This window comes from Phalangium opilio, unplaced genomic scaffold (genome assembly GCF_054372755.1).
Source record: "Phalangium opilio isolate 3A_F unplaced genomic scaffold, DU_Popi_V2 ptg000079l_1, whole genome shotgun sequence".
Lineage (NCBI taxonomy): Eukaryota > Metazoa > Arthropoda > Arachnida > Opiliones > Phalangiidae > Phalangium > Phalangium opilio.
In genome coordinates, this window is record NW_028324187.1 from 5,933,128 (window position 1) to 5,959,109 (window position 25,982).

The 25,982-nt window shown below is 37.1% G+C and overlaps 2 protein-coding genes and 1 long non-coding RNA gene across 3 annotated transcripts; 2 read left to right on the top strand and 1 right to left on the bottom strand.

Annotated features, from left to right (window-relative positions):
• Nucleotides 1-2,849: 2,849 nt before the first annotated feature.
• Awh (LIM/homeobox protein arrowhead) lies at nucleotides 2,850-15,820 on the top strand. The gene is made up of 5 exons (XM_089845969.1): nucleotides 2,850-4,279; nucleotides 10,698-10,879; nucleotides 14,654-14,877; nucleotides 15,057-15,296; nucleotides 15,374-15,820. The coding sequence occupies exons 1-5, from the start codon at nucleotides 4,163-4,165 to the stop codon at nucleotides 15,487-15,489; spliced, it is 879 nt and encodes a 292-aa protein (XP_089702095.1). The 5' UTR covers nucleotides 2,850-4,162; the 3' UTR covers nucleotides 15,490-15,820.
• Nucleotides 15,821-16,019: 199 nt separating this feature from the next.
• On the top strand, nucleotides 16,020-23,227 carry LOC149654426 (uncharacterized). Its single transcript, XM_089845974.1, has 5 exons — nucleotides 16,020-16,843; nucleotides 16,927-17,120; nucleotides 20,177-20,263; nucleotides 20,846-20,876; nucleotides 20,941-23,227. The coding sequence occupies exons 3-5, from the start codon at nucleotides 20,205-20,207 to the stop codon at nucleotides 21,235-21,237; spliced, it is 387 nt and encodes a 128-aa protein (XP_089702100.1). The 5' UTR covers nucleotides 16,020-16,843; nucleotides 16,927-17,120; nucleotides 20,177-20,204; the 3' UTR covers nucleotides 21,238-23,227.
• On the bottom strand, nucleotides 21,535-23,783 carry LOC149654427 (uncharacterized). Its single transcript, XR_016370601.1, has 2 exons — nucleotides 23,317-23,783; nucleotides 21,535-21,995 (listed from the first exon to the last, which is right to left on the bottom strand). It is a non-coding gene; the product is annotated as an uncharacterized LOC149654427 (long non-coding RNA).
• Between the last annotated feature and the right edge of the window lie 2,199 nt (nucleotides 23,784-25,982).

The window sequence follows — 25,982 nt, forward strand, 5'->3', positions numbered from 1 at the left end:
GGACTCTCCAACGCTGACTAGACAATTTGTTCCCTAGATGTTATACGCGTGCAGGACGGTTTAGCTATTCGAGGAATGGTAATGTATTCCTTATATTAGGTATAGTCAAGAAGCGATATCTAGTTTACTAGGGAGAAGGTACAAGATGCCTATAAGTATTCGCGCGCCATAGTCTCAGTCCCCCTTTCAAAATACAAGGGGGGACGTGAAAGGAGGCCGGGCTATTTCGCTACCTCTCCTCAGTTGGAAAATACAAGTAATTTTCCTCGTCATTCGCGTCGCACTGACGTGAGTTTTCAAGAACCAATGAGTTGCTGGTTGTAATTTAGAGGCGGGGATTAACTCCGGATCTACGTTTGGACTTGAGATAAAGCTAGAAATGTAGCGAAATCTGTAACTTCTCCCTAGTAAACTAGATATCACTTTTTGGTATTATTAAACTATACCAGGAGGGTAATACTACTTCCATGTTGATTCCAACTCAAATAGCTAAGCCACGTTGTAAGCGATTTTCTGTGAAAGTCTGACTGGTTGGTATCGAAATTACTGTTACATGTATATTTGTAACCTATTTTGGCCCCTGCTCTCCGTTCGAAAACTAAGTTAACCCTAACTGATCAGGGGAACGAGTCGGTCGTTCTCCGCTAGTTCTTCCGGAAACTCCAAGTTTCCCTCGAGACCTTGTTTACTACTACTTTTTGCACCCTGCACCCTATTATTTGAATTCAGCGACGATAAGACAAATCGGGGAATATTAAATGCATGACTTATTGCCCAATTGTGTCGTCGGCAACGTTCTGAAAAGAGTTGGGGTATTATTACGTCAAAGCTAAAGCATATTTTGAAAATACTCATTTAGATCTATTGGATAGCGTTGCATCTTTTAACACTGACTGGTAAATTATATCTTGATATATGGCAAAAGGAAGTTTCCCTGACCTTCAGGATTAGTATTTAAATTTAAGAGCTTTTCCTTGAAATTTTAGGCTAATATTCAAATTTCCCTGACTTTTCCATGAAATTTTAGGCCAATATTCAAATTTCCCCGACTATTCCATGAAATTTTAGGCCAATTTTCAAATATCTATAACTTTTCCTTGTTCTTCTGACTTAACTTTCAAAATTTGTGTACGTTCTCTGATATTTTAGGTCAATTTCAATACTCCATGACATTTTAGACATATTTTCCCATTACTCCATGTTTTTCTGAGCCTGTAAAAGGTTCCCCTATAAGCTTTAAAGGTCCGCGCAAACTCGAACAACTCGGGCGTATAAAATCCGAGCAAGCATGGGAACAACAAAAGATCAGATCCTATGTATGGCGAGAAAAATACAAAGTTAAAAATTCTACAAGTTATATACTGATAGTTTGCGAAGTAGGGGTGTTGCGCTCAAGAATGGTAGGAGTGTCCTGGTCTAGTAGACAACCATCTTTCTCTGCCAATATTCTATTCACAAAGACTCCCCCGACTTCTGACACGCAATGAACCCCTTGACCCGATTGACCCACGAACCGACTCTCTAACCGCAGGGGGTGCGTAGGAAAAAAATATTCAACTGTTTATCATGATTGTAAACTATCTTCAATACCCCAGCGATGGTGTTAAACTTTTCGTTTGCCCCTGAAATTGACGGTCGTAACATCATGTAGAGTTTTCGACTTAAACCACGATATACTCACGCGATTTAGAATGTAGTATATCAAGGTCATTCATTGTTTAAAGCTAGCTAGGCGAGCGAGAAGAGGTATCATGTATCTTTAAACACGCGCATGCACATATTTACAATTAAAGGCCTTTGTTATAAGTGCGAGAAATTAACCTGAAGAAAGTTTCCGAGTTATAAATTTGACCAAGAAGTGATAGCTAGTTTATTAGGGAGAAGGTATAAGATGCCTAAGTATTCGCACGCCATAATCCCAGTCCCCCTTTCAAAATACAAGGGGGGACGTAAAAGGAGGCCGGGCTATTTCGCTGTCTCTCCTCAGTCGGAAAATACGTAATTTTCGTCATTCGAGTCGCGCTGACGTGAGTTTTCAAGAACCAATGAATGGCTGGTTGTAATTTAGAGGCGGGGATTAACTCCGGACCTATTATACGTTTGGACTGGAGATAAAGCTAGAAATGTGGGGCGAATTTATACCTTCTCCCTAATAAACTAAATACCACTTCTTGATTTGACCATAGTCTGAACTAGCTGCGCCTTTATGAAATACATATCCGTGCATAACGAAAGGGCGCTCTGCGGTCTGTTACGATTCAACAATAAATATATAAAAAAAATGTGTTAAACTTGACTTCCACCCTTACACTTATCGATAATACAATGGTAAGCCTTTCAACTGATAGACTGCCCTACAAGAGTATATATCTTATAATAACAATACCCCCAAAAAGTGTAGTTCCTATAGTCCCTTCTGAAGAAGTCAAACTTCAGTGCCCACAAGAATAAGGTTTACCACGCTGCCAGCAACGGTGTGAATGGGTCAATAGGGGTCCCCCTAGATTCAAGAGGGGAGGGTCCATGGCGCCAAGAAACTCGTAAAAATCGCTCAGACTAGCAGAAGGATTCGTAAACCGAAGTTGTTCATTCTTTTGTAGCGCTGGTTTACTGTGGTAATGTTCACTCTATCAAAATCCTCCATGAATGTTGTACGCTATTATATATTGAGTTCACCTAAAATCGACCACAATGGTACAGGGAAAACCATCATTGTTACTCGGAGGAGTGGGGGACCCGTTTGATAGACTACCGACTAAAGCTGTTTTTTATAGAGTCCTATGGGGTCCCATCACCGACAAAAGGGGGTCGGTGTATTAGTTACAGAAAAATACCCCAAAAATTGTTGACTGCGTCTAAGATATGTCATATCTCTCTCTCTGTTCTTTAATATAAAATATAAATTCTGTAGATCATTTTTGAAACCCAACTTTTAGGTGTTTAGACATGGATCTTATGAAGCCATGCACCTAGGGGATTGGTAATTTCAATAACTACGGTATTTCAAGGTCATTCGAAATTTGATTTCAGCACCTTTAAAAGCTAGGTTTCATTGGTAGGGTAGTAAATGAATATTAATGTTGCGCTTGGTCCTCTTTACGTACAAGGAAACATGACCAACATGATGGTCTACAACGCCATGCACATACTTGATGCACTCTAAACAAAAATACGTGCGAGGATAGATGAAGAAAATGAAATAAAAAGCGTTGATCCGAAAAGGCAGCATCCCTGCTTAGCTTGCCTTTGGGGATATACCCGGTATAAAGAAAAGCATACGGAAATCAACACCTTCTGGGCAAAGCAAATAAGAAAATTTCTTCCATACATCCCTTGAGGATCAGAAGATTCGCAGGAGTAGTTAGTAAGGAGGAGCTTATCTTTGAAATGCGCGCGACGCTTTGCAGGCTTTACTAGAAACGGCGCAGCATCTTCCAGGGTGATCCGTCCATGCTATGATTGCCAGAGGATGCAAAAATGGAAAAAGATCCAAGCTCGCTCGCTCGCGCGCCTTTCATCTCGACCTAGCTAGAGCCTTTCAAAAGGGGACCAAATTGATCCAGCCTCTTAGCGAACAGTATTCCAATCCCATTCGAGCATCATTCTACAAGACTCCTCCTACCGGGATACCCAAAAATTTCATCCAAGATTCGAACGATCCTCTCTCCCAGAAACTGTGATGCAAGTTACTCTTCAGATCGCCTTCCAAATCAATTCTAGATTGACTGATAAAATATCCCTAAATTAACCGCACCTAATATAGTAATAATTAAACAACAAAAAAATTGCGCATCAAGCTGATTATTTATCACTCAAATTATAATTAAAATTAACCAAGTGTGTCGATTAATTAAATCTGCGTGCCTAAAACAGTTCGGTTAAACATCAATAATTAAATAAAGTAATTAGTACAATTTAAGAAGGTACTTACAAGCTCGCGATGCTCTTCTTATCAACTGATGGGACAAAAATTTCGGTTAGACAGTTGTCCCTATCAAAATGACTTCAATCGGGACGTACGGCGGAAGTCCCACCTTCATTTCGGGAGCTTCCAATAATTCGACGCGTAAAATTCGGAAGAATCCGACGGGTTCGAATAAAATACACTCGAACGTCGGTCCAGGCGTTCGACGACTAAGGTCGCTGACCATAAAGAAGAATCATGACCATGGAAGACAATACAAGTGGTCATCATCACCATCATCATCACGGAGGACACAGAAGGACGCCAAATACACCCAGAGATCACGATATTCAAGTACCAGTCAACATTATCAAAGTAAGTAATTAGTAGATAAACAATTCAATGCTTCGGGCTGGGCCCAAACAAAAATTAAACTTTTTATGTAGGAAAAATAAGGTATTTTTAGGGTTTAATAGGTCAGAAATTAGGTTATATATTAGTGTAGGACTAACAATTTTTAATGAAAAATCTAATAAACTTATTTGAATTTGAAAGTAAATTAGCTCGGGAAATTAGGAAACCATTTCAATAATCGAACTGGACATGTGGTTAGTATAGAGGTCAATTTGTAGAGTGGCCTTTCTTACCTAGTTAGACTTTGGGTCAAAAATAAAGGATTTAATAGGTGTTATAGCGGATATTGTCTGTGTATTTAAATACGCAAGTATACATTTAAAAAGCTATCGCGTATGTCTGAAGTATATAATATTTTGCAAAGTATTTGAAATGGAATTTAGGCGATATGGTGTGGGTGGTATAGACTATATCGGTCGGTGGTTCGAGAGAGATTCATTCCATGGCCGGTGGGAGCATGCACCCTTGGAAGGATATATATTTCTCTTCCCGTGGCCCTAATTAATCACTCGGTCACGACGGGACGTCCCACGATCCGCGGTCAACAGGTCTCTATCTTTTAAACTTGGTACTTCTAGGAACAAAAAGTGACTGCTCATCTATCTTCGACATTACACCCGCGCGCTACGTATCCAAAAAGCTTCCCCTTGCAACGACGTAACATAAACGCGCTAAAAACGCCCAGCTATAAGATGCAGCTTTACGATATTGATAGCGAAGAAAAATTAGTTCTGATACTTCAAATTGATTATCTGGAGACATAGTTGACGTAGGTCAACGTATCTGGTGTACATTTTGGGCTTTAATATCCTACAATCATGTGGCTTTATCTTTTAAATTAACCGAGTTCTGACCATCCAAAGTTTGACAATATCTGATCAAACTTAAAACTTCGAAATAAATTTTTACAAAATTGTTTTTTTTCTTTTAACGTTGATTATCACGAGTCCTAATTAATTTGGGGCACAAGTAATTAGCATCAATTTATAGACAACAATTAGGACTACCATATTCTCAAGGGATTTCCATGGAAGTCTCGTTCACCTATTTATGACTATTCAAAGTTAGAGTTTATAGGTGTAGACGTCCGCGCTTTTATTGTGGAAGGGCATATAGCTGATTTCCTTGAATTATTAAAAAAGTTAAAAGCGAAACCGCTTTTCTCGGCGCGTTAACATTCCGTATAGTAATCTCATTTTGCGCGTAATTTGTCACTGTCATTTTCCATAAACTTGAATAAATCGAGTCCATGTTAAATAGGATAATCTACATGAATCATGTCAAGCTTATAAAATAGCTCTTAAAACGAAAACAGAGATTCAAATATTTGACGCAACGTTTAGACACAAAATAAAAATAACCCCTGAAAGTATACATATAGATAATGTTCCCACGAAGACGTCCCTGAAGTTGACTCCCCGCAACTTACAAAGTGTTCAAATTTAAATACTTTATGGTTACATTGAGTTCTTTACAAGTAACAGGGTTCGTATGAAGCTTTCAGAATGGTTATCCTTGACAATATTTACGGGTTTACCAGAACCAACTTGCACACGTCCATTTATATTTAGCATTACCATTAGTACATAAGATATGTTCTATAAGTTTGTCACTGGTTACAAACTGGAGCTTGTCATGAAGTGACGTAGATCATAGATTCGAGGTAAAGCGACGCCTGGTGAGTACAGACTAAAGAGGAAGATGGAAGTTCTGCAAAATTAACCACCGAGTGTAGTCTGCAATTCTCGCTTGTCGTTCTCGAACTAGCTTTCAGTAAGTCTCTAGCATTACGAAATATAGTGTCGTTCTACTTATGGATCATATCTTATGAACTTATGTCATTTCTGGACGCCTACAAGGAACTCCTTAATGTTTTTCACCTTATCAGTGTCCTTTCCCCTATATATATTTGCAAATCCTTGACTTATCCAGGTAACCAGGTACCTTACGAACCCTGAGTATATAAGTAACGTGTTGTTAAACAAACATATCATGATCATGATGCGATATAATCCGACGTACGCTGTTTGTCTCGATCCGTCGGATTTAGTTTTGGGGGATTTCCCAAAGCGATGGAATGCATTCTTTAATATATTTAAGAATGGAAACTATACCTATATGGAATACAATTTTTTAAGAACTATTTGAGTTTATAAGCGACCATAGCCACAGCTAGACCTCCCGTTAGGCTTTAAGTCTGTTCCCGGCCCACCTTAAGAAGAGGGGTGCCTGACAACTTTGACCCCGTGACCTTTAAACGCCCCCTATGGTGTATAACCCTGAGGAAAGTCTACCAAAGGATATCTGACTGACACTTTGTTAAATCTTCAGGACTCTGACATCCGTCTTATTTTGAAAATAACGTCCACCACGTACTTTGAACTTTGAAAGGTCACAGCTCTACCAATTTTCAGTTAAGGGTAAAATCATTTGAGGGTATTAATGCCCCAATTCTTACCTACCAAACTATACCTAATACTTGGGTCCCAAGTTAATTAGGGTTCCTGATAATCAACTTTGAATGAAAAACAAAATACTTCAAAGTTTCTTAAAATAGTGAGGGGTTCGGCGTTTTTCTGAACCCAACTTAACCCAAGAAGGGGAAATTTAAAATTGAATCAAAGCTGACCGGAAACAAAGAAACGAAGTTATCAGATCCATGGTATTCAATTTAACTTCCTCTTAACGTACAACTATTGGTTACATTCAACCATCGTATATGATATGGTCACTCGAGTTCTCGAGGGGTCGGTTAGTTATACTGAAGGCGGTTGGACTATCCAAGTGTAAACTGGCGTCGACCCCTCGGCTATTTTAGTGATATAAGATTACACCGAGGATATGTAGTGTTGTATAGAGCAACAAGAGCTGTCAACCCATAGTGTCTCAGGGCCGTCGAAAGCCATCCCTAGATCGCGAGCTCGATCGTCATGGGTCTGGTTGCCGAGGGGGTCAAAGGTTAACGCCGCTTCTACCATGATGGATGGTCCTCCAGGTGAAAGAACACGTTACACGTTCGCGAAACCGGGGGACACACACACCATAGTGCGTGCTAAAGGTCGCGTTCATACTCCGTTTTAGTTACAAAATGTTTAGTGTCTATTCGTTGTAAATCAATTTTGGAAATGCGAACAAGGCGAAGAATGGCAGCTGACTTTTTACGAGGTTCGAAACTACCACGGACTATGCATGGTACGTCCAAGTGTGTCTCGCATGGTTGCGTTTCAAACCGCGTTGTGTCGGGGACTTCATGAATTTTAGGGGAGATATTCACTACTATAGGGTGCTGGCAAAACCGCGACAAAACGCGACTACAGAGCGGTTAAAGGCGTGAAAGATTGTGTCCAGATATTTCTTTAAAAAGAAATCAACCAAAAGGGTTTACTTATCCATGGGGGTTGCCACAATTTGAATTTTCACATTCAAATTTCGGGCTGAATTTGACAGGTTTTCCCTGAGCATTTCCGAAGATTTTCCCGGAGTATTTCCTAAGATTTTTCCCGGAGTATTTCCTAAGATTTTTCCGTAGTATTACCTAAGCTTTCCCTTATTAACTCCTATGATTTTCTCAAAGTTATCAACTCTTCATTATATTACGTTTCAAATCATATTTATAGTAAAATGCAAGCCTGTAACACAGTTCAACGTTGCCATATTCGTACAAACCCAAGAAATGTTCGCATTTAAAACCATACTTTCTGATCATTTAGGCTTTAAATTTTTAAATTTCATGAACTTCCATGCATGTGACAACCCTATTTATTCTAATGGTTGTTTATAAATGTATATCTTTGTAGCCAGCCAGGATTCCTAGCAAAAAGCGAGGTGTACACTCTTACTTCTTCCAAAAAAAAAATGTTCTATACAGTTTATCCTTGCCAAATAAATTACTATTTGCTACTTTGAATAATTCCTTAAGCCTTAAAAGTTTCCTTGGATGCGTGTTTTTGTTCTCGAATTGTTTATCACGAGATACAAGCGACGCTTAGAAAAGAAAAGATTACGTATACAGCGTTTTGTTATTTTGTTGCAAACATAAATTAAGGGATTTCCTTTTGGAATAACGTCTCAAACACGTCAAAGTAATAAACATGAGGATATTTTTCCAGAATCAGAATGAATAGCAAGCAGCGCGGCTAGCTATAGTCGCTTCTAGAATCGAGACTAAGCTATAGGTCATTTCAAGGAAAAGCTTGCCTATCATTCCTTGTTATGCAAATTACTTCGACAAGTCTTATTTGGTTATTTCTTTTCTTAAATATATTTTTAATCCTTTAAAAATTAAATAAGAAAAACACAGTTGAATATTAAGTATAAGGTCCTTCTCGCCTAAGAAATTTTTGAGTTCGTCTGTAGCTTGTGTAGAAGGATTCTACTAATATATAGAAGGATTCTACTAAAATATAGAAGGATTATACTAAAATATAGAAGGATTCTACTAAAATATAGAGGGATTCTACTAAAATATAGAAGCATCTACTAAAATATAGAGGGATTCTACTAAAATATAGAGGGATTCTACTAAAATATAGAGGGATTCTACTAAAATATAGAGGGGATTCTACTAAAATATATAGAGGGATTCTACTAAAATATATAGAGGGATTCTACTAAAATATATAGAGGGATTCTACTAAAATATATAGAGGGATTCTACTAAAATATATAGAGGGATTCTACTAAAATATATAGAGGGATTCTACTAAAATATATAGAGGGATTCTACTAAAATATATAGAGGGATTCTACTAAAATATATAGAGGGATTCTACTAAAATATATAGAGGGATTCTACTAAAATATATAGAGGGATTCTACTAAAATATATATAGAGGGATTCTACTAAAATATATAGAGGGATTCTACTACAAAATATTTGACACAATGAAAATAACAATCAAACCATTAGGTACCAAATTAAATATGTACCAGTGTTAGTTATATAAGTTTTTCAAGAAGACAAGGACAAGAATACATCATCAGTTGACCACAATGTGGGGGTAACCACTGAACAATAATACAATATACAAGTCCACAAATCATAATTAGAACCTTTATCTCAATTTTTAAAAGGGTAAACCCTAGCTGAATATAATGGACACAGCACCATACGCACATATCATTCCGATTATGTTAGATGATCGCTTATCAATAAAAATAAGAGGTCATAATGAAAGGTCAAACATTTTTCAATGGCCGCGTATAGGATTTGGCAAGAATTCTAACACATAAATAAATGACTATAAATTCACACGCATCATAAATATTCAATCTTATTTTTTTTCTAGTGAATATATTCTTTGAGAATGGTTACCTATATAGCTCACAAGCAGCAAGCTAGACACGTGGCCGGCAATTTATCTTAGTAAAATGTCAAACTCTCCCAAAACCAAAGATCTTATAGAAATTGGAATTTCTTCTTTTCTTCAAGCTCTCTCGGGATCAAATAGTTACGTTATTTCTGCAGAATATAAAAAACTGGCTTTACCGGGCTTCTATAAAAATTGACTGATGTCTAGTTGAACCATTGCGGGGGAGCTCGAACCCAACAATCGACATTTTTTTTTATTATTCATCGATATTTTTTTATTTAAGGATTTTGTAGCCCAAAGTCATTTGCAGAAATTCGGTGTGGTCCGAATTACCACGATCTTGAACTTATATATACTGTGTAAGTTTGCGCTTGTACTGTACAGCAGTATACGCAATTTGGGGGTGTATACGTCAGTGATGCTAATTCGGTTTATGGTTTATTGGTTATCGTGTCTTGTTAAATGAATTTTGACAGCTAGTTCTTATCTAGAACGAGGAGAATGAATCAAGAAAAAAATAATTATGAATATAAATATAAGATTTGCATTTATTTGAATTGTATGACTTATTCTAAAATACAGACTTATTTCACGAGCTACATTCAAATATTGACTTATTTCACGAGCTGCATTAAAAAATACCGACTAATTCCACGAGCTAAATTCCAAAACACAGACTTATTTCACGAGCTAAATTCCAAAACACCGACTTATTTCAGAAACTACATTAAAAAATTACTTATTTCACGAGTTACATTAAAAATACCGACTTATTTCACGAGCTACATTAAAAAATGACTTATTTCACGAGCTACATTAAAAAAATTTACTTATTTCACGAGCTACATTAAAACATTGACTTATTTCACGAGCTACATTAAAAAAATTATTTATTTCACGAGCTACATTAAAAAATTACTTATTTCACGAGCTAAATTCAGAGTTTGACTTCTTATTTATTTCACGCGAAAATGATAAGAACAAAGACATCAAAATAGACATTGGAGTGATAAAATTACAATCAATATAACAAACTAATATTAATGTTTATTATCTTTTTCGTATAGACAGAACGAGAAGTCTGTTGTTCCTGCGGAATGTTAATACAAGATCGCTATTTATTGAAAGTCAACGGAAGTTCGTGGCACGCGGCTTGTCTAAGATGTTGCGTTTGTCAAACGTTACTCGAAAGACAACCTTCGTGCTTCGTCCGAGGAGAACGAGTTTATTGTAGAGCAGATTATATCAGGTAAAATAAATAAATAAATAAATAAATAATTTAATACACTAATTTTTCCCCCTAACTGAAATAAATAAATAATTCTGTCGATTGTTCAGTTACATCTCTACACAATAGGCATAGCGTCAAATCCCTGGTTCCACTACCCTGAATGGTCTCAAATTGTCGACACGAGTCTGACACGCGTGGGGGTCTCCTGGGGGACCTTTTTATCACCAAATTAGGGTCCTATCAGGGGGATAACCCCCTACAGGGAAAGGGAAAGTAGTGACGAAACGTTTCTCGTATTCACTTGTCGTTTCATTTGCTCTTTAGTCACAATTACTTGACAATACATTCGGCTCTATTTATACCACCATGTCAGTTCTTCAGCACCCTTTTCAATGCCAAGTCAAACTGACCAGTATATTCTTGTATTCGTATTTCAGTTCTATGCCTATATCCCCATAGGATCTCCGAATTCTGATTTTTGTATCCCAATGCTGACACGAGCGTTATTTACGCAATAACCCTGGCTGGCAACGCGCCTTTTAATTAAGTTATGGCCCCTTTTTTATTATTTGCCTAAAAAAGAGGGTGCCTGCTGATTGTTAATCCCATTGGGATCTATCCCGGCGTACTGCAGGCGCGTTATATGAAACTAAATAATTCAGGAATCGTTCGTACAAGTCTATTACTTGATTTATCAATGATAAAAACGTCATTGTTTGCGTTGGGACGGGTGCATTTTTGAATTTTTGATGATATAGTTTTTTTATGTAACTTGCCAATCTTCAATTGATTATGGTGAAGTTACTTCATCTACCATTATCATGAAACTTGGAGCTTTTACTCTACTGAATGTCTAGTTTCTCGTGATACTTTCAATTTTACTCTATATACTCCGGTTCAAAGGTTATACTAAATTAAAGAGTGAATTGAAATAAAACTGATCAATATGAGATTAATTTTGAGTATCTATGGAATATGGATTATGCATGAAGACCTTATTTCAACTATACAAGGGTCATGCATGAAACTTGGAGCAAATACTCTACTGAATGTCTAGTTTATTGCGGTACTTTCAATTTCACTCTATCTAGTCTAGTTCAAAGGTCATACTCAATTAAAGAGTGTATAGTCAACAATGAGTTTTCTTTATAGTGTTATTATACCAATATTCAATTGATTATGGTGGCGTTACTTGACCTAAGGTCGTCATGAAACGTGGTGCTATTACTCTACTAAATCTCTAGTTTCTCGTGGTACTTTCAATTTCACTCTATCTACTCTAGTTCAAAAGTTATACTCAATTAAAGAGTGCACCCAATTAAATAAAACTAAAAACTATGAGATTTATTTCAATTGATTATGATGAAGTTACTTGACCTAAGGTCATCATGAAACGTGGTGTTATTACTTTACAAAATATCTAGTTTCTCGTGGTACTTTCAATTTCACTCTATCTAGTCTAGTTCCAAAGTTACACTCCGTTAAAGATGACTATAGGTTTCGGGTTGCAGGTGGTTGCATGGCTTAATTTTTCAAACCGCAATCGGGAAAAGAAGCCAATTTGGAAATAAGAGAACCACCCACGAGTACCCACGACACGTGACCATCGCGCGAATTCGGTAAAGCGTTAAATTCGGCCACGTTAACAAAGGATTAACATATCCACGCGCATCAAAGTTATACTGATACCTAGCTTATAAAATAACGTGTCGAATCAGACTTTGTTTGTATCGAGGTGTAATACGGCTTAATAGACTATAGACTTTAGCACCACGACGATATAATGTAAGGCAGAAAAGCAGCCCCGGGTTTCACCGATAATCGCGTTTGAAATCGGGCGGCGATTCCCTTCGTCTATCGCCGGGACTAATCCGAATCAGTTTCCGGTCCAATACCCTAGCACAAGCGACCACGTATATACATATCCCGAAAGCTTTCACTAATATTTTGCAGCCGATTTCCGTATTGTTGTTTCCATTTCTTTGCTATTTGCTAAGCATTAAATATATTTTTGTCCAAAAATGTATGTTTTAAGTCGTTTAAATTGCCATGAAGAAAATATATAAATTGTAATTTAAGTTGAATTTAATTTAATTTTGATTCAATTAAAAATAAATAAATAGAACGCAACGAGAACTAGATACTTTTAAATTTTCAGGAATCGAGTTCCTATAGAGCTATCTCAGTTGTGACGTCAGTGCCTAGGTAAAACGTCACGGGCTTTGCTTTGACAGTTGACAGTGAGCGGCCATGTTGGGTACCGCTTTGGATCTATGTGCAAATAGCATGGGTGACGTCACACTAAGGCTTCCTAGGTGGCTCTATTATTATTAAAGAAATGTTTTTACAAACAAAGCTGTCTTTAACTGAAATCCAGCGATTATCATGAGTCACCGGTGCAATCTTGCATTTTTAAAAATAAACCAGAAAAATTTATAACAAGTAAAATAAAATAAAAATAGGCAAAAAATAAATAAATAAAAACGGAGCAAAAATATTCCCAATAAAGAATTCGGAACCAAGAAAAAAAAATTTACAAAAGAGAAAAAGGAAAAAAAAGTGAGAGCCACGGTAATGAAGGAACCGGAAGTACGTTCATCCCAATACAAATCTTCTAAAAATCTACCATTAACCTTATCGTTAGAATACCATTCTTATTGCACCTTTCCCATAATGGGACGAATTTATCCGAACAAATTCCATGCAGGGACCTTACGGAATACGTAGAACCTAGGAAAAGCAGAGTACTACTACTACCATAAGTAAACTAATCTTGCTCCAAGTTTAAACTTCCTTTTCCATACGTGGAGGTGCTACTCTTGTATTTGGTTCCTTTATACTCCCCAATTTTCTCCTCTCAATAATAGAGCTATCTCAGAAGCCTAAGTGTGACGTCACCTATGCTATTGGTCCATAGAACCAAAGCGGTACCAAACATGGCGGCTCAATGCCAAAGTTAAGCCAGTGATGGTTTACCCAGGCACTGACGTCACAACTGAGATAGCTCTATTTAATTGGGGAATTGTTTTCACGCGTTTTTGCAATCAGATTTAAATAAAAAGAAAAACGGTCATGTTCCTAATTTCTATGCTATTAATTTCAAATTTGAATCCCTCGCGTCATAGTTCGAAATTTCGAATTTGGCCCTTTACCCAAGAAGGTCGGCCACCCCTAGCTGGCATGGGAATTTCTTTGTTGTCATACATTGCTTGTTGACGATAGGTTAAGTTTAAGTAACCCTTCAGAAATTTTTATTTTGTACCTCTTGTGGTCCAGCAAGGATACGATATATTCTAGACTAGGCTAGTACCACCAGGCTCGAACAATTCGTGAGTTACTTGCAAGAGAAGTACTTGGTACTTATGACGACGGTACTAGGCAAAGAGCATCGAAGCGCGAGTAGCTCGTTACTGGGATCGATGAAGATAGGGGCCCCGGGGAGGATCTTCCCCCGCGTATCCCTAGTGTTAGAGAAGTTCCCGCTTGTCCTAATCAAGTTTGCCAGAGGAAAGAAGCCAAGCTCCGACTAAAAGGGCTAAGCCTAAATTGGCAAACAAGTCACCCAACCAACTTTCTTCTTCCTATAGGAAAAACTAACACGCACAAAAAAGAGAAAGATCCTTACGCCATCCCCCCCCCACCCTCCTTTGGTGGGGAAACATACGTTAACGGAATATATGATATGATAGTTGAAAAAAAAAATATTTCAAGGAAGAACATAAGTTAATAATTAGGCCCCAATAAGTTAACTCCGATACTATAGTTTCTCATGTATTTATGTTTATGACGCAGGCAATTTGGAGCCAAGTGCGCCAAATGTTCCCGGACTATCCACGCGTCAGATTGGGTGCGTCGCGCCAGAGAACAAGTGTATCATTTGGCGTGTTTCGCTTGTGACGCTTGCAAGAGGCAACTGTCTACGGGTGAAGAGTTCGCCCTTCACGAAAACAGGGTCCTGTGCAAGGCGCACTATTTGGAATCGCTTGACGCGGCCGCCGGAAGTGGCTCCAACGATGGTAAGAGATTTATAGTATGGGGTAGAATTATTCTCCTATGATCTAGCGTCACATCTAAACTAATATTTCCGAAATTCGTAATTTAACGATTTAACGGGGTAAAAGCGGTAGATCGTAGGAGAATAATACTAGCGTCTTTCGTGGGCGATAGTCTAAGGAGTGAAAGGGTTGCTTCGCAGAGACGGGGGACGGAGAGGGCCAACAGAAAGCCAAGACCAAGAGGGTTCGAACCACTTTCACGGAGGAGCAACTGCAAGTTTTGCAAGCCAACTTCAACCTGGATTCGAACCCGGATGGCCAGGACTTGGAACGGATCGCCCAAATAACCGGACTCAGCAAACGGGTTACGCAAGTTTGGTTCCAGAATTCCCGCGCCAGACAGAAGAAGTACCTCAACAACCAAGTCAAGAAAGTTCACGGTAACCATAAAACACGTGGCAGTCTTATTGAGGGGGCTCTTGGGTATTTGTAATTCATCAATTTATTTCCTGATCAGGGGGCGTTCTAAACGTGGGTGGAGGCGCGAGCCCGTGTCCAGGATGCGGCGTTCAGCAACTGTATTGCCTGTGTCCAGCATCCAGCGTTCACATGACCATGAGCCAAGTGGCGTAACCGGAAGCCAAGGTCAAATGGGAGAGGTCAACTACGATGATTATTACGACCCCAATAATATTCCCACCCCGTCGACTTCTTCCCTTGACCTTTGAACTTTACGCCCTGACCCCAAGTTCCTTTACGTGTTTCGTGACTTATTCGTCGACAAGTAACGCAAATTAAACATTTTTACCGGTGCCAAATGAACATTTTGCAAATAGAATCTGACATATTATAATAAAAATTAAGACTCATTTAAGAATACTCTACGTTTAAACCTAAAATATGTTTAATTTTTGTAAATAACGTTGTAAATAATAAATATTAGTGTGCAAATTAAGTAAAATTACATTAATCCACCTTATTCCCTATCGCCGGATGTTGGGCTTATCTTGGGATTCAAGGATTCATACCATTTGCACAAGGATACCTTGTAAACTATGTATTAGACCATGGCCAACGTAGATTACCGGTGGTAGAAGGCCTGCCAGCTTCACCCGAGCCCCATGTTAAAAAACTACTAGCAAAATCGGAAGTTGACTTGGTTATAGAGCATTTTTATAATATTTACCGATTTTTTTCGTGGCCAAGTTTTAAATGAGAAGTCAAGTAAGTTCTAATCTATATTTTGAGACCAATTTCATGATTTGCCGTCCGTTATTTGACGAATAATCAACATTCAAAGTTGGAGTTCTTTAATCGGTAAATATATAAAAAAATGCTCCAAAACCAAGTCCACTTCCAAATTTTTCTTCCCATACAAAAAGCATTAGGAGGAAAACTGGGTTGGTAGCACACCTAACGGCGAAAGTTGGAACTAGGGGCACTTTTGCTAGTCGTTTTTTAACATGGGGCTCGGGTAAAGCTGGCAGGCCTTCCACGACCGGTAATCTAAGTTGGCCTTGATGAGACAAACAAGTTTATAGGGTGGTTTTTCCAGCTGTAGGAATCCATAAACTCCAGTACCACTTTTTAAAAGTGGAGAATAGTGTTTTGGGCTGTTTAGAAGACATTATTAAATTATAATTAACTGAATTATTAATTATATTAGAAAATAGAAACATTAAAATTGAAACGCACGCTCCCGCCATAGAGTGATGTCAGTTGTGACGTCAGATCCAAGGTTAAACGTCACGAGTCTGCATTTAGCAATGGGCGGCCAAGACAGTTACCGTTTTTTCTTTATGGGAAAACAGCATGGGTGACGTCACACCGGCGCTTCTGACAGCACTCTATATTTTGAGGTCTGCCTAACTTTAGCAGCGCCATCTAGCGGTCCATGTTTGGAACCAATAAGTCGATTCATTCTGGGTTATTTTTGGGGCGTTTTCGTGAAAACTGGATGCTGCGATTTTCTGTGCGATCTTTGCTGGTAAATATTTTGATTTTATTTATATTTTAAGGGTTAATTTGTATTAAATACCAATGTTTTATCGCAACCGATCGAAAATTAAGCGTCGCAAGTGGAAAATTGATGCTTAACCGTGCCAAATACGTTTGTGAAATACGACCAAGGCTTAGGGCCCACGTTGCCGTTGGCAGTGCATCGTGCAAGTGTTACTACGACCAAGGCTTAGTGTCCTATGTCTTTTGGGAAGTTGGCTTGAAGCTGTTGCCCATTTCAATGGTGGCTACAGAGATCTTTCCAGGTAAATATTTTATTTATATATTAAGGGTTAATTTATATGAAATATCAAAGTTTTATCGCAACCGAATGGAAATTAAACGTTACCCCCATTCCGCTATCGATATTAAGTATCTAGACAATACCCGGGGTTGTCTCTCCCGAATCCCAACTAGACTCCGACACCTACCAAGGGAATTACGATTTTCTATTCTTGGTTGGTCTTCCCTAACAACGCGTCGCAAATATTTTGACCTCTTAAGCTTGTTCAAAATCTTAAACTCCCCTAAACAAACTTATTTTTCTGATGCCCCCTCTATCCCTCACACAAGGGGTCATGGTAAAAGATTATTCCACCGATATGCCCGTAAAAACCAGCTTAAGCACTCCTTAATCTTATTAATTGTGCATTGCATTTATTCCTGGTTTTACTATTCAATCTTTTAAGTCGGTTTAAAAGTAATTCAAAGTGATTATTTCATTGATATTTCAAGATTGACTCTAAACCGTATTAATATAAGGCTTGTTCGGGGCGCATTGAGTTCCCCATCCAACCATTCTAAAATCTGGGGGTACCTCGTATGAGCAGTTCTCGAAATAGCAACCGCGATTCCAAAAAACAGCTGTTTTAGAAATATTGGTGCTTGTGTTGAAATTTGGGCATTTCTTAACAATACAGTTGTATTCGTTGGTTTCAAAAACTACCTTTTTCCGTGATTAGTTAATCAGTAATGTGACCTACTAACCGATCCTGTTTATGAATTTTTTTTAAAGTACACTTAAATATTGTACTATTCTTCAGGCTGTGTCAGTTTATAATTCTCATACCAGGATAGAAAGGTTCTTTTATTTCAGAAGTAGATGATTGTAAGCAGTAATTTTTGGGAAAAGACATATTATAATTCGAGAAAGGTTATTTTATTTCGGAAGTAGATGATTGTAAGCAGTAATTTTTGGGAAAAGACATATTATAATTCGAGAAAGGTTATTTTATTTCGGAAGTAGATAATTGTAAACCGTAATTTTTGGGAAAAGACATATTATAATTCGAGAAAGGTTATTTTATTTCGGAAGTAGATGATTGTAAACAGTAATTTTTGGGAAAAGACATATTATAATTCGAGAAAGGTTATTTTATTTCGGAAGTAGATGATTGTAAACAGTAATTTTTGGGAAAAGTCATATTATAATTCGAGAAAGGTTATTTTATTTCGGAAGTAGATAATTGTAAGCAGTAATTTTTGGGAAAAGGCATATTATAATTCGAGAAAGGTTATTTTATTTCGGAAGTAGATAATTGTAAGCAGTAATTTTTGAGAAAAGACATATTATAATTCGAGAAAGGTTATTTTATTTCGGAAGTAGATAATTGTAAGCAGTAATTTTTGAGAAAAGACATATTATAATTTGAGAAAGGTTATTTTATTTCGGAAGTAGATAATTGTAAGCAGTAATTTTTGAGAAAAGACATATTATAATTTGAGAAAGGTTATTTTATTTCGGAAGTAGATAATTGTAAACAGTAATTTTTGGGAAAAGACATATTATAATTCGAGAAAGGTTATTTTATTTCGGAAGTAGATGATTGTAAACAGTAATTTTTGGGAAAAGATATATTATAATTCGAGAAAGGTTCTTTTATTTCGGAAGTAGATAATTGTAAACAGACATTTTTGGGAAAAGACATATTATAATTCGAGAAAGGTTCTTTTATTTCGGAAGTAGATGATTGTAAACAGAAATTTTTGGGAAAAGACATTATAATTCGAGAAAGGTTCTTTTATTTCGGAAGTAGATAATTGTAAACAGTAATTTTTGGGAAAAGACATTATAATTCGAGAAAGGTTCTTTTATTTCGGAAGTAGATAATTGTAAACAGTAATTTTTGGGAAAAGACATATTATAATTCGAGAAAGGTTATTTTATTTCGGAAGTAGATAATTGTAAACAGAAATTTTTGGGAAAGGGCATATTATAATTCGAGAAAGGTTATTTTATTTCGGAAGTAGATAATTGTAAACAGAAATTTTTGGGAAAAGACATATTATAATTCGAGAAAGGTTATTTTATTTCGGAAGTAGATAATTGTAAACAGTAATTTTTGGGAAAAGACATTATAATTCGAGAAAGGTTATTTTATTTCGGAAGTAGATGATTGTAAACAGTAATTTTTGGGAAAAGGCATATTATAATTCGAGAAAGGTTCTTTTATTTCGGAAGTAGATAATTGTAAACAGTAATTTTTGGGAAAAGACATATTATAATTCGAGAAAGGTTCTTTTATTTCGGAAGTAGATAATTGTAAACAGTAATTTTTGGGAAAAGACATATTATAATTCGAGAAAGGTTATTTTATTTCGGAAGTAGATAATTGTAAACAGTAATTTTTGGGAAAGGACATATTATAATTCGAGAAAGGTTATTTTATTTCGGAAGTAGATAATTGTAAGCAGTAATTTTTTTCGAAAAGGCGTAACATTGTTGAGAACCGATGTATCGGTAATTGCTGTAACGGGTAAACTGCCATTTCGAGAACCAATATTTAGGGAACTGCTGTTATGAAATCCGCTCATACGGGAACTGCTCATGTGAGGGCTTCCCCTAAAATCTTGGGGGTCGAGTAAATAGGGGCCAATTAATTGAGGAAAGTGTTCGTTAACATACCCCCTCCATAGGATTAGCATTGCACCCAACTTTGAAGGCTCACAACTCTGGTTCTACTAGCGATTCCCTTTGAGTATGTTATAGTCCTATGCCCCCCCCCATCCAACCATACTTAGGACTTGGGATTAAGACAAACAGGGGCCGAGTAAATAAGTAAAATGTTCAAAAACATACCCCTTAGGGGAGGGGGGTGAGGGGGTACTGGCCCACGGGCGCAACGCTTGTTGGGGGCACATTGAGTCAAACTATTCCCCCCTTAGCAACATTTGCTGCTCCTTTTTTTTCGACTTAAGGGGGCGCGCATTATCTCGGCCCCCGGGTTCAAAATTGCTTAATCCGGCCCTGAAAATACTTGTGCTATTTAAGTTGATAACAATTTTAATCTGTATTTGATTGTTTGAATTTTATTTTTTATAGCTACCATCTGTTTCCAAAGGAGAAATTTATGTTGGGTTCTAGAATCAATAACTATTTTTTTGGCAAAAGGCACCCAATATTAATCAGGTTAATGAAGCCATTACAATCCCCTTCTTAATTGAGGTCTACACTTTGATTTTATCCGTTGAAAGGGAATCTCATTACCAAAACTATTTAGACAGCTAATTATTAGGATATTTAGTTTATTATTTATTATTCTATTTATTGTTAGAAGGGAAGCGCTGTGTCCTGGAAGTTTTAGGGATTTTTCTTTTCGCCAGGACATAAATAAAATCTTACTTATGGAATAGGTGAGCACTGGTCCTAGCCCTCCCTTTTAATAATAATGAAGGCGTAATCAGGATTTCAAGGGTGAGATTCCCTTTCCGGTATTAAAGTATCTAGTTTATGGTTTTAATTATAAATATTTTTAGGGGAAAAGCGTTTGGCAACTCCTTGAGGGAGTATTGTAGGATTTAAATAAATTTATGATTTATGTTTAAGGTAGAAGGTTGCTTATACGCTTTGTCCTTTAAAAGTAAACACGATTTTAAGCGGGTTTAAGGCGAGGCTGAGCTTTTTATGGTATTCTTTCCCTATTAATGTTACGAGTGTGCCTTTTATGCCAAACAAATAGTCATTTGTAGAACATTTTGCCGTTACGTCTAGCGAAAATACTCGACTGGATTTTCTAATTAAGGTAATTAATTTCAAGTTATTCGTGTGCCTTTTTCCAAATAGTAATTCGAATTTTTCTTGCGCAGGAAGAAGTGGACGACACCGAGTGGACTCTCATTGGAAATCCCATGCTAAGGACGACAGCGAGTGGACTCTCATTGGAAATCCCATGCTATGGACGACAGCGAGTGGACTCTCATTGGAAATCCCATGCTATGGACGTCTGCAAGTGGACTCTCATTAGAAATCCCATTCTAAGGACGAAGTTTCCTGGTTTTGGGGGCTCTACAGCGGGCCTTAGTTTAAATTTTACGTTTCCCGATTTGTCCCAGGGACTTGTAAAAGTTAAATTGGGCTCGCAAGGCTTACTTTGGGGGTGGTAGCTTAAGTTTAAAATTAAAGTTTCGATATTGGGGAAGGAACAAAAATAGTCGAAAAACACTTAGGGTAGTTTTTTTTGACATTTTTTATGCTTATTTTTACAATTTTTGATTTTTTTTATATTTTTTAATAATTTTAATAAAAAAAATTTTTTTAAAAAAAAAATTTTTTTTATTGTATTATTTTCTTTATTTTTTGTAAAAATTATGAAAAAAGGGGTAAAAAAAACTCCCTAAGTCCAGACTTTTAAAAAAAGAAACCAAGTCTAGTATCAAAAAAAATTCAAGAAAAGAAAGAACGAGGTTTAAGGCAAAATTTATTCAATAAGAAACAAAAAAACCAAAGTGTTTACAAAAATTTCGAACAAAAAAATTATTAAAGAGTTTCGTAAGTTAAAGTTTGAACGCAAAAAAAAAATAATAAGTAGTTACAAATAAAATTTGCAAGAAAAAAAACTAAGTTAAGTGGTTACATGTAAAATTTGCAAGTAAAAAAGATGTATTTTGTGTCTTCTAGCTTCGATGATTTTCTCCGCATCTTCGAGTCAATGTTGAGAGAGATAGCAAGTCCGGAAGAAGACATCGTGTAACGGAATCCAACAAAGAGTTGTCATCAGGAATGATACGTAGCGAGTCCAGAACAGCGGAAATCATCGTGCAACATCAATCCAGCAAAGGATGTCATCAGGAATGATAAGTCATCTGGAATGATCCGTCTAGAAATGACCAGCGACAGAAAAATCCAAGAATATCAGCTGCATCTATAAATGAAAACATATTAATAACACATCTTAAACTATTGCCTACTTTTGGGCCCAACAAAATGGATTTAAATAATATAAGAAAAAACCCCTAAACTTATTTTAGGTAAACTGCCGTTTAGTTTTAAATTAAATATGTAGCTTGATAATGAAAATAATTTAAATATCCCCTAATTTGATTTAAGGAAAACAGGCCTTTTAAAATTATTCCCACAGATAGGTCCCATAAATAACTAGAATTAAATGGGATTAGGCTTAGGGCAACGGTCCTCGCGTCTTAAAATGATCTCTGCGGGACTTGGTTTTCGAAAATCTGACACTTTAGCTCCAAATTAATTAATAATCCCTGAACTAGTTTTAGGAAAACCTGCTATTTATTTATTTATTTTTAAACTATTCCCACAGATAGACCCCGTAAATAACTAAATTAAATGGGAGAAGGCTTAATTAGGCCTAGGGCAACGGTCCACTTGTCTTAAAATTATCTCTGCGGAACTTTATTATCGAAAATCTGTCGCTTTAGCTCTAGTTTGGGGGCTATAATTGATTAATTTAATCTTAGGAAAACCTGCTATTTATTTTAAAACTATACCCACAGATATACCCCGTAAATAACTAGAATTAAATGGAGGAAGGCTTAATTAGGCCTAGGGCAACGGTCCTCGTGTCTTAAAATGATCTCTGCGGGACTTTATTTTGGAAAATCTGTCGCTTTAGCTCTAAATTAATTAATTATAGCCCCTAAACTAATCTAAGGAAAACCTGCTATTTATTTTAAAACTATACCCACAGATATACCCCGTAAATAACTAGAATTAAATTGAAGAAGGCTTAATTAGGCTTAGGGCAACGGTCCTCGTGTTCGGCGGGACTTGATTTCCGAAATTAAATCTGACACTTTAGCTCTAAATTATTTAATAATAGACCCTAAACTAATTTTAGGAAAACCCTGCTATTCATTTATTTTAAAACTATTCCCACAGACAGAATCCGTTAAGTAACGATTATTTAAATGGTACAAGGCTTAGGGCAACGGCCCTCGTGTTCGGCGGGACTTGATTTCCGAAAATCTGTCGCGATATCTCTAATTAATTACGTACCCCGTTTAATATCTTTAAATAATATCTCCTAAACTAATTATTAAGGGATTCTCTCTTGTCCAACATCTCGTTGTAAAATTTTATTTATGGTACTTGATTTTTAATAAATAAATAAAATTCACTAACATTTAACACTACCTAATTAATTTAAATACTTGAAATAAAATAAATAATTTAAGGGGAGCTAGATGAGTTTGGATTATTGTAAAGGTTAGGCTTACGGACTGTTAAAGCACCACGAGGCGAAGCAATGGCTGCCAAATAGGTTGAAGAGCTTCGAATTCAGCTTGCGTCTTCAGCAAAAACGATCAACGAAATGGCGGAACGATCAAGAATCGACCTCAAAAGCCGGGATCACGATCCACATCAGCAGAGCGGGAAAGGTTTCTCCGAGCGACCCTCTTCGACGGCTTCCAGGGAACGAAATGAACCGGTTAACCTATGCCTGCAACTTACAACTGCGTAAATTTCCTGCGTCGGGGGGCGCTAAAAGCTCCTATGCGCGGACTCGGGTGCGCCATATCCCGGGCACGAAATCCAAATAGCTGAACACTGCTAGGCCTAAATGAATGAACTCTAGGCCTATATGAATGAACGCTAGGCCTAACTGAATGGACAATCATTACCTTTTACCATTAACATCTGTCGTGACGTCACAAGTCAATTACCTCGTTGACGTCATAGGTGACGTCACCGGATATGACGTCATGACACGTCACCGGATATGACGTCATGACACGTCACCGGATATGACGTCATGACACGTCACCGGATATGACGTCATGACACGTCACCGGATATAACGTCATGACACGTCACCGGATATGACGTCATGACACGTCACCGGATATAACGTCATGACACGTCACCGGATATGACGTCATGACACGTCACCGGATATGACGTTTCCATACTGTTACCCCCCGCTGTTTCCATACTGTTACCCCCTGCTGGGACCCCCTGCTGTGACCCCCTGCTGGTACCCCCTGCTGTAACCCCCTGCTGTTACCCCCTGCTGTGACCCCCTGCTGTTTCCATACTGTTACCCCCTGCTGTTTCCATACTGTTACCCCCTGCTGTGACCCCCTGCTGTTACAGGATATGACGTCATAGCAGAAATTTACCATGCTTTAGATGTCAGTAAATACGTAACTACGTATACAGCGCCCCTAACGGCAATTTATGAACTACATATTGCTTACACGAATGTCTAGCAGAATTTTATCATGTTTTTAGATGTCAGTAAATACGTAACTACGTATACAGCGCCCCTAATGGCAAATGTGTTAATGTTTAATTATCCGTTAATATTAATAATAATAATAACCCACAGCCCCTAAGTAACCCAAAATCCCAATCCTGTTTAAAAGCACTAACGAGTTTTTAGTGAGTAGCCCCTCGATAATTACTCGTAATCCAGACGCAACCTTTAATCCCCATCCATTTTAAATGCCCAAAGAATCCCTTTCCTTTTTAAAAGCATCAATAGGAATCACCAATGAAAGAAAATTTTCATTAGTGAATAGCCCCTCGACGCACTGCCTTTGACAGTGCTAAAAAGTGATTTATTTAGTAATGATCAAATATATAAATAAGCCTGTAACTTTAATGAAAAGAAAAGCAATAAAAATGAGATTCATTAAATCGACGAACAATTATTTCATTTTATTTATTCTATAGTACATTTATAAAGTATAAACAACTTGTAAATTTGACGCTTTTTGACGCGCGTTGGCATTTACGCCTACTTAGTACGAAGTTTTCCCACGCTTCCGGAAATTTGGGTTCTTGGATGGAAAACATCGTTTTCGGCTGGAAACTGAAGTCTTAGCGTGGATAGGTGCGTGTTCGTGATTGTTCCTACATCCAGATTCTGAAAATAAAATCTAAATAATCTGATGAAAATTGCGTCTTTGAGAAGGTTCGAAAAACACCGAAAAAAGCGTGAATCCTAAATAGTGTACGTGTAGCTATAATTTATAGAAAATGTATCTAATTTCTATTCTGCACCTTACCTCATTTCTCCCCGCTTCAACTTGTTCTAAATTTGGCGCTTTTTGACGCGTCTTAGCATTACGCCCACCTTTTATTGTTACAGCCAGAAGTTATCTCGCCTTTCTCGATTTCTTAAAGCTAGAACGGCTTAATACTGACTAGACGTTTGCCTATTACAAATGGATTCTGCACTGACAACGCACACGCTCGCAATGGTATATACTCAGGGTAAGCAAACGTGCTAAGTAACTTATTCCGAAGTTATCATATCATTTAGGTAGCTCCCTTAGAAAAGACTTGATACTGCCTTTAATGTTATAAGGGTGTTTTGTTTATTGGATGTCTTTTTTCATATTATGTTAGTGTTTTGAAAAACCAAAAAAAAAAAATCCACACTTAATACGTGGTTTAAATTTCAAAAAGGTCCTTTCTTATAAAAAATAACGTTGCTAAGTCAGAAGATGAAATTATAATTGCAGAGTTATTAGCCGAAAATGGATATCGGAACCATATTGAATATTAACATTTAAGTCAGTTTAAATGGTATAATTCTAAAAAAAACATAGGTTTGAAATTCAGACATCTTGAATCCTGGTTTCCACGAGTTCTTTTGGGTCACCGGATATTCAAACGGGTCCTTTTAACGACAAGGACACGCCCAATATTCCCCTTTACAGAAATGATAAAATGATTGGCAGGAAAGCAGCTATAGATACAAAATCTTCCCGATCAAATTTAAATTTAATATTAATTTCGCATTTGTTAATTTTTCGAGATATTACCAAAAGTATATAATACTTCTCTTCGAGAGAAGTGTACCACAAAGCGGAGTAAGTGTAACGTCACTCTTCCCAACATCGGAACATTTGAAGCGAGGTTACTAAACCGCATC

What these genes read in the sequence shown, in the direction of transcription:
- Awh (XM_089845969.1), top strand. Translation starts at nt 4,163, where the DNA reads ATGACCATGGAAGACAATACAAGTGGTCATCATCACCATCATCATCAC. An exon ending in TGTAGAGCAGATTATATCAG is followed by an intron (nt 10,880 to 14,653) that starts GTAAAATAAATA and finishes TTTATGACGCAG; the next exon opens with GCAATTTGGAGCCAAGTGCG. An exon ending in CCAAGTCAAGAAAGTTCACG is followed by an intron (nt 15,297 to 15,373) that starts GTAACCATAAAA and finishes TTTCCTGATCAG; the next exon opens with GGGGCGTTCTAAACGTGGGT.
- LOC149654426 (XM_089845974.1), top strand. Translation starts at nt 20,205, where the DNA reads ATGTTGGGTTCTAGAATCAATAACTATTTTTTTGGCAAAAGGCACCCA. An exon ending in AGGCACCCAATATTAATCAG is followed by an intron (nt 20,264 to 20,845) that starts GTTAATGAAGCC and finishes CGTTACGTCTAG; the next exon opens with CGAAAATACTCGACTGGATT. An exon ending in GACTGGATTTTCTAATTAAG is followed by an intron (nt 20,877 to 20,940) that starts GTAATTAATTTC and finishes TTTCTTGCGCAG; the next exon opens with GAAGAAGTGGACGACACCGA.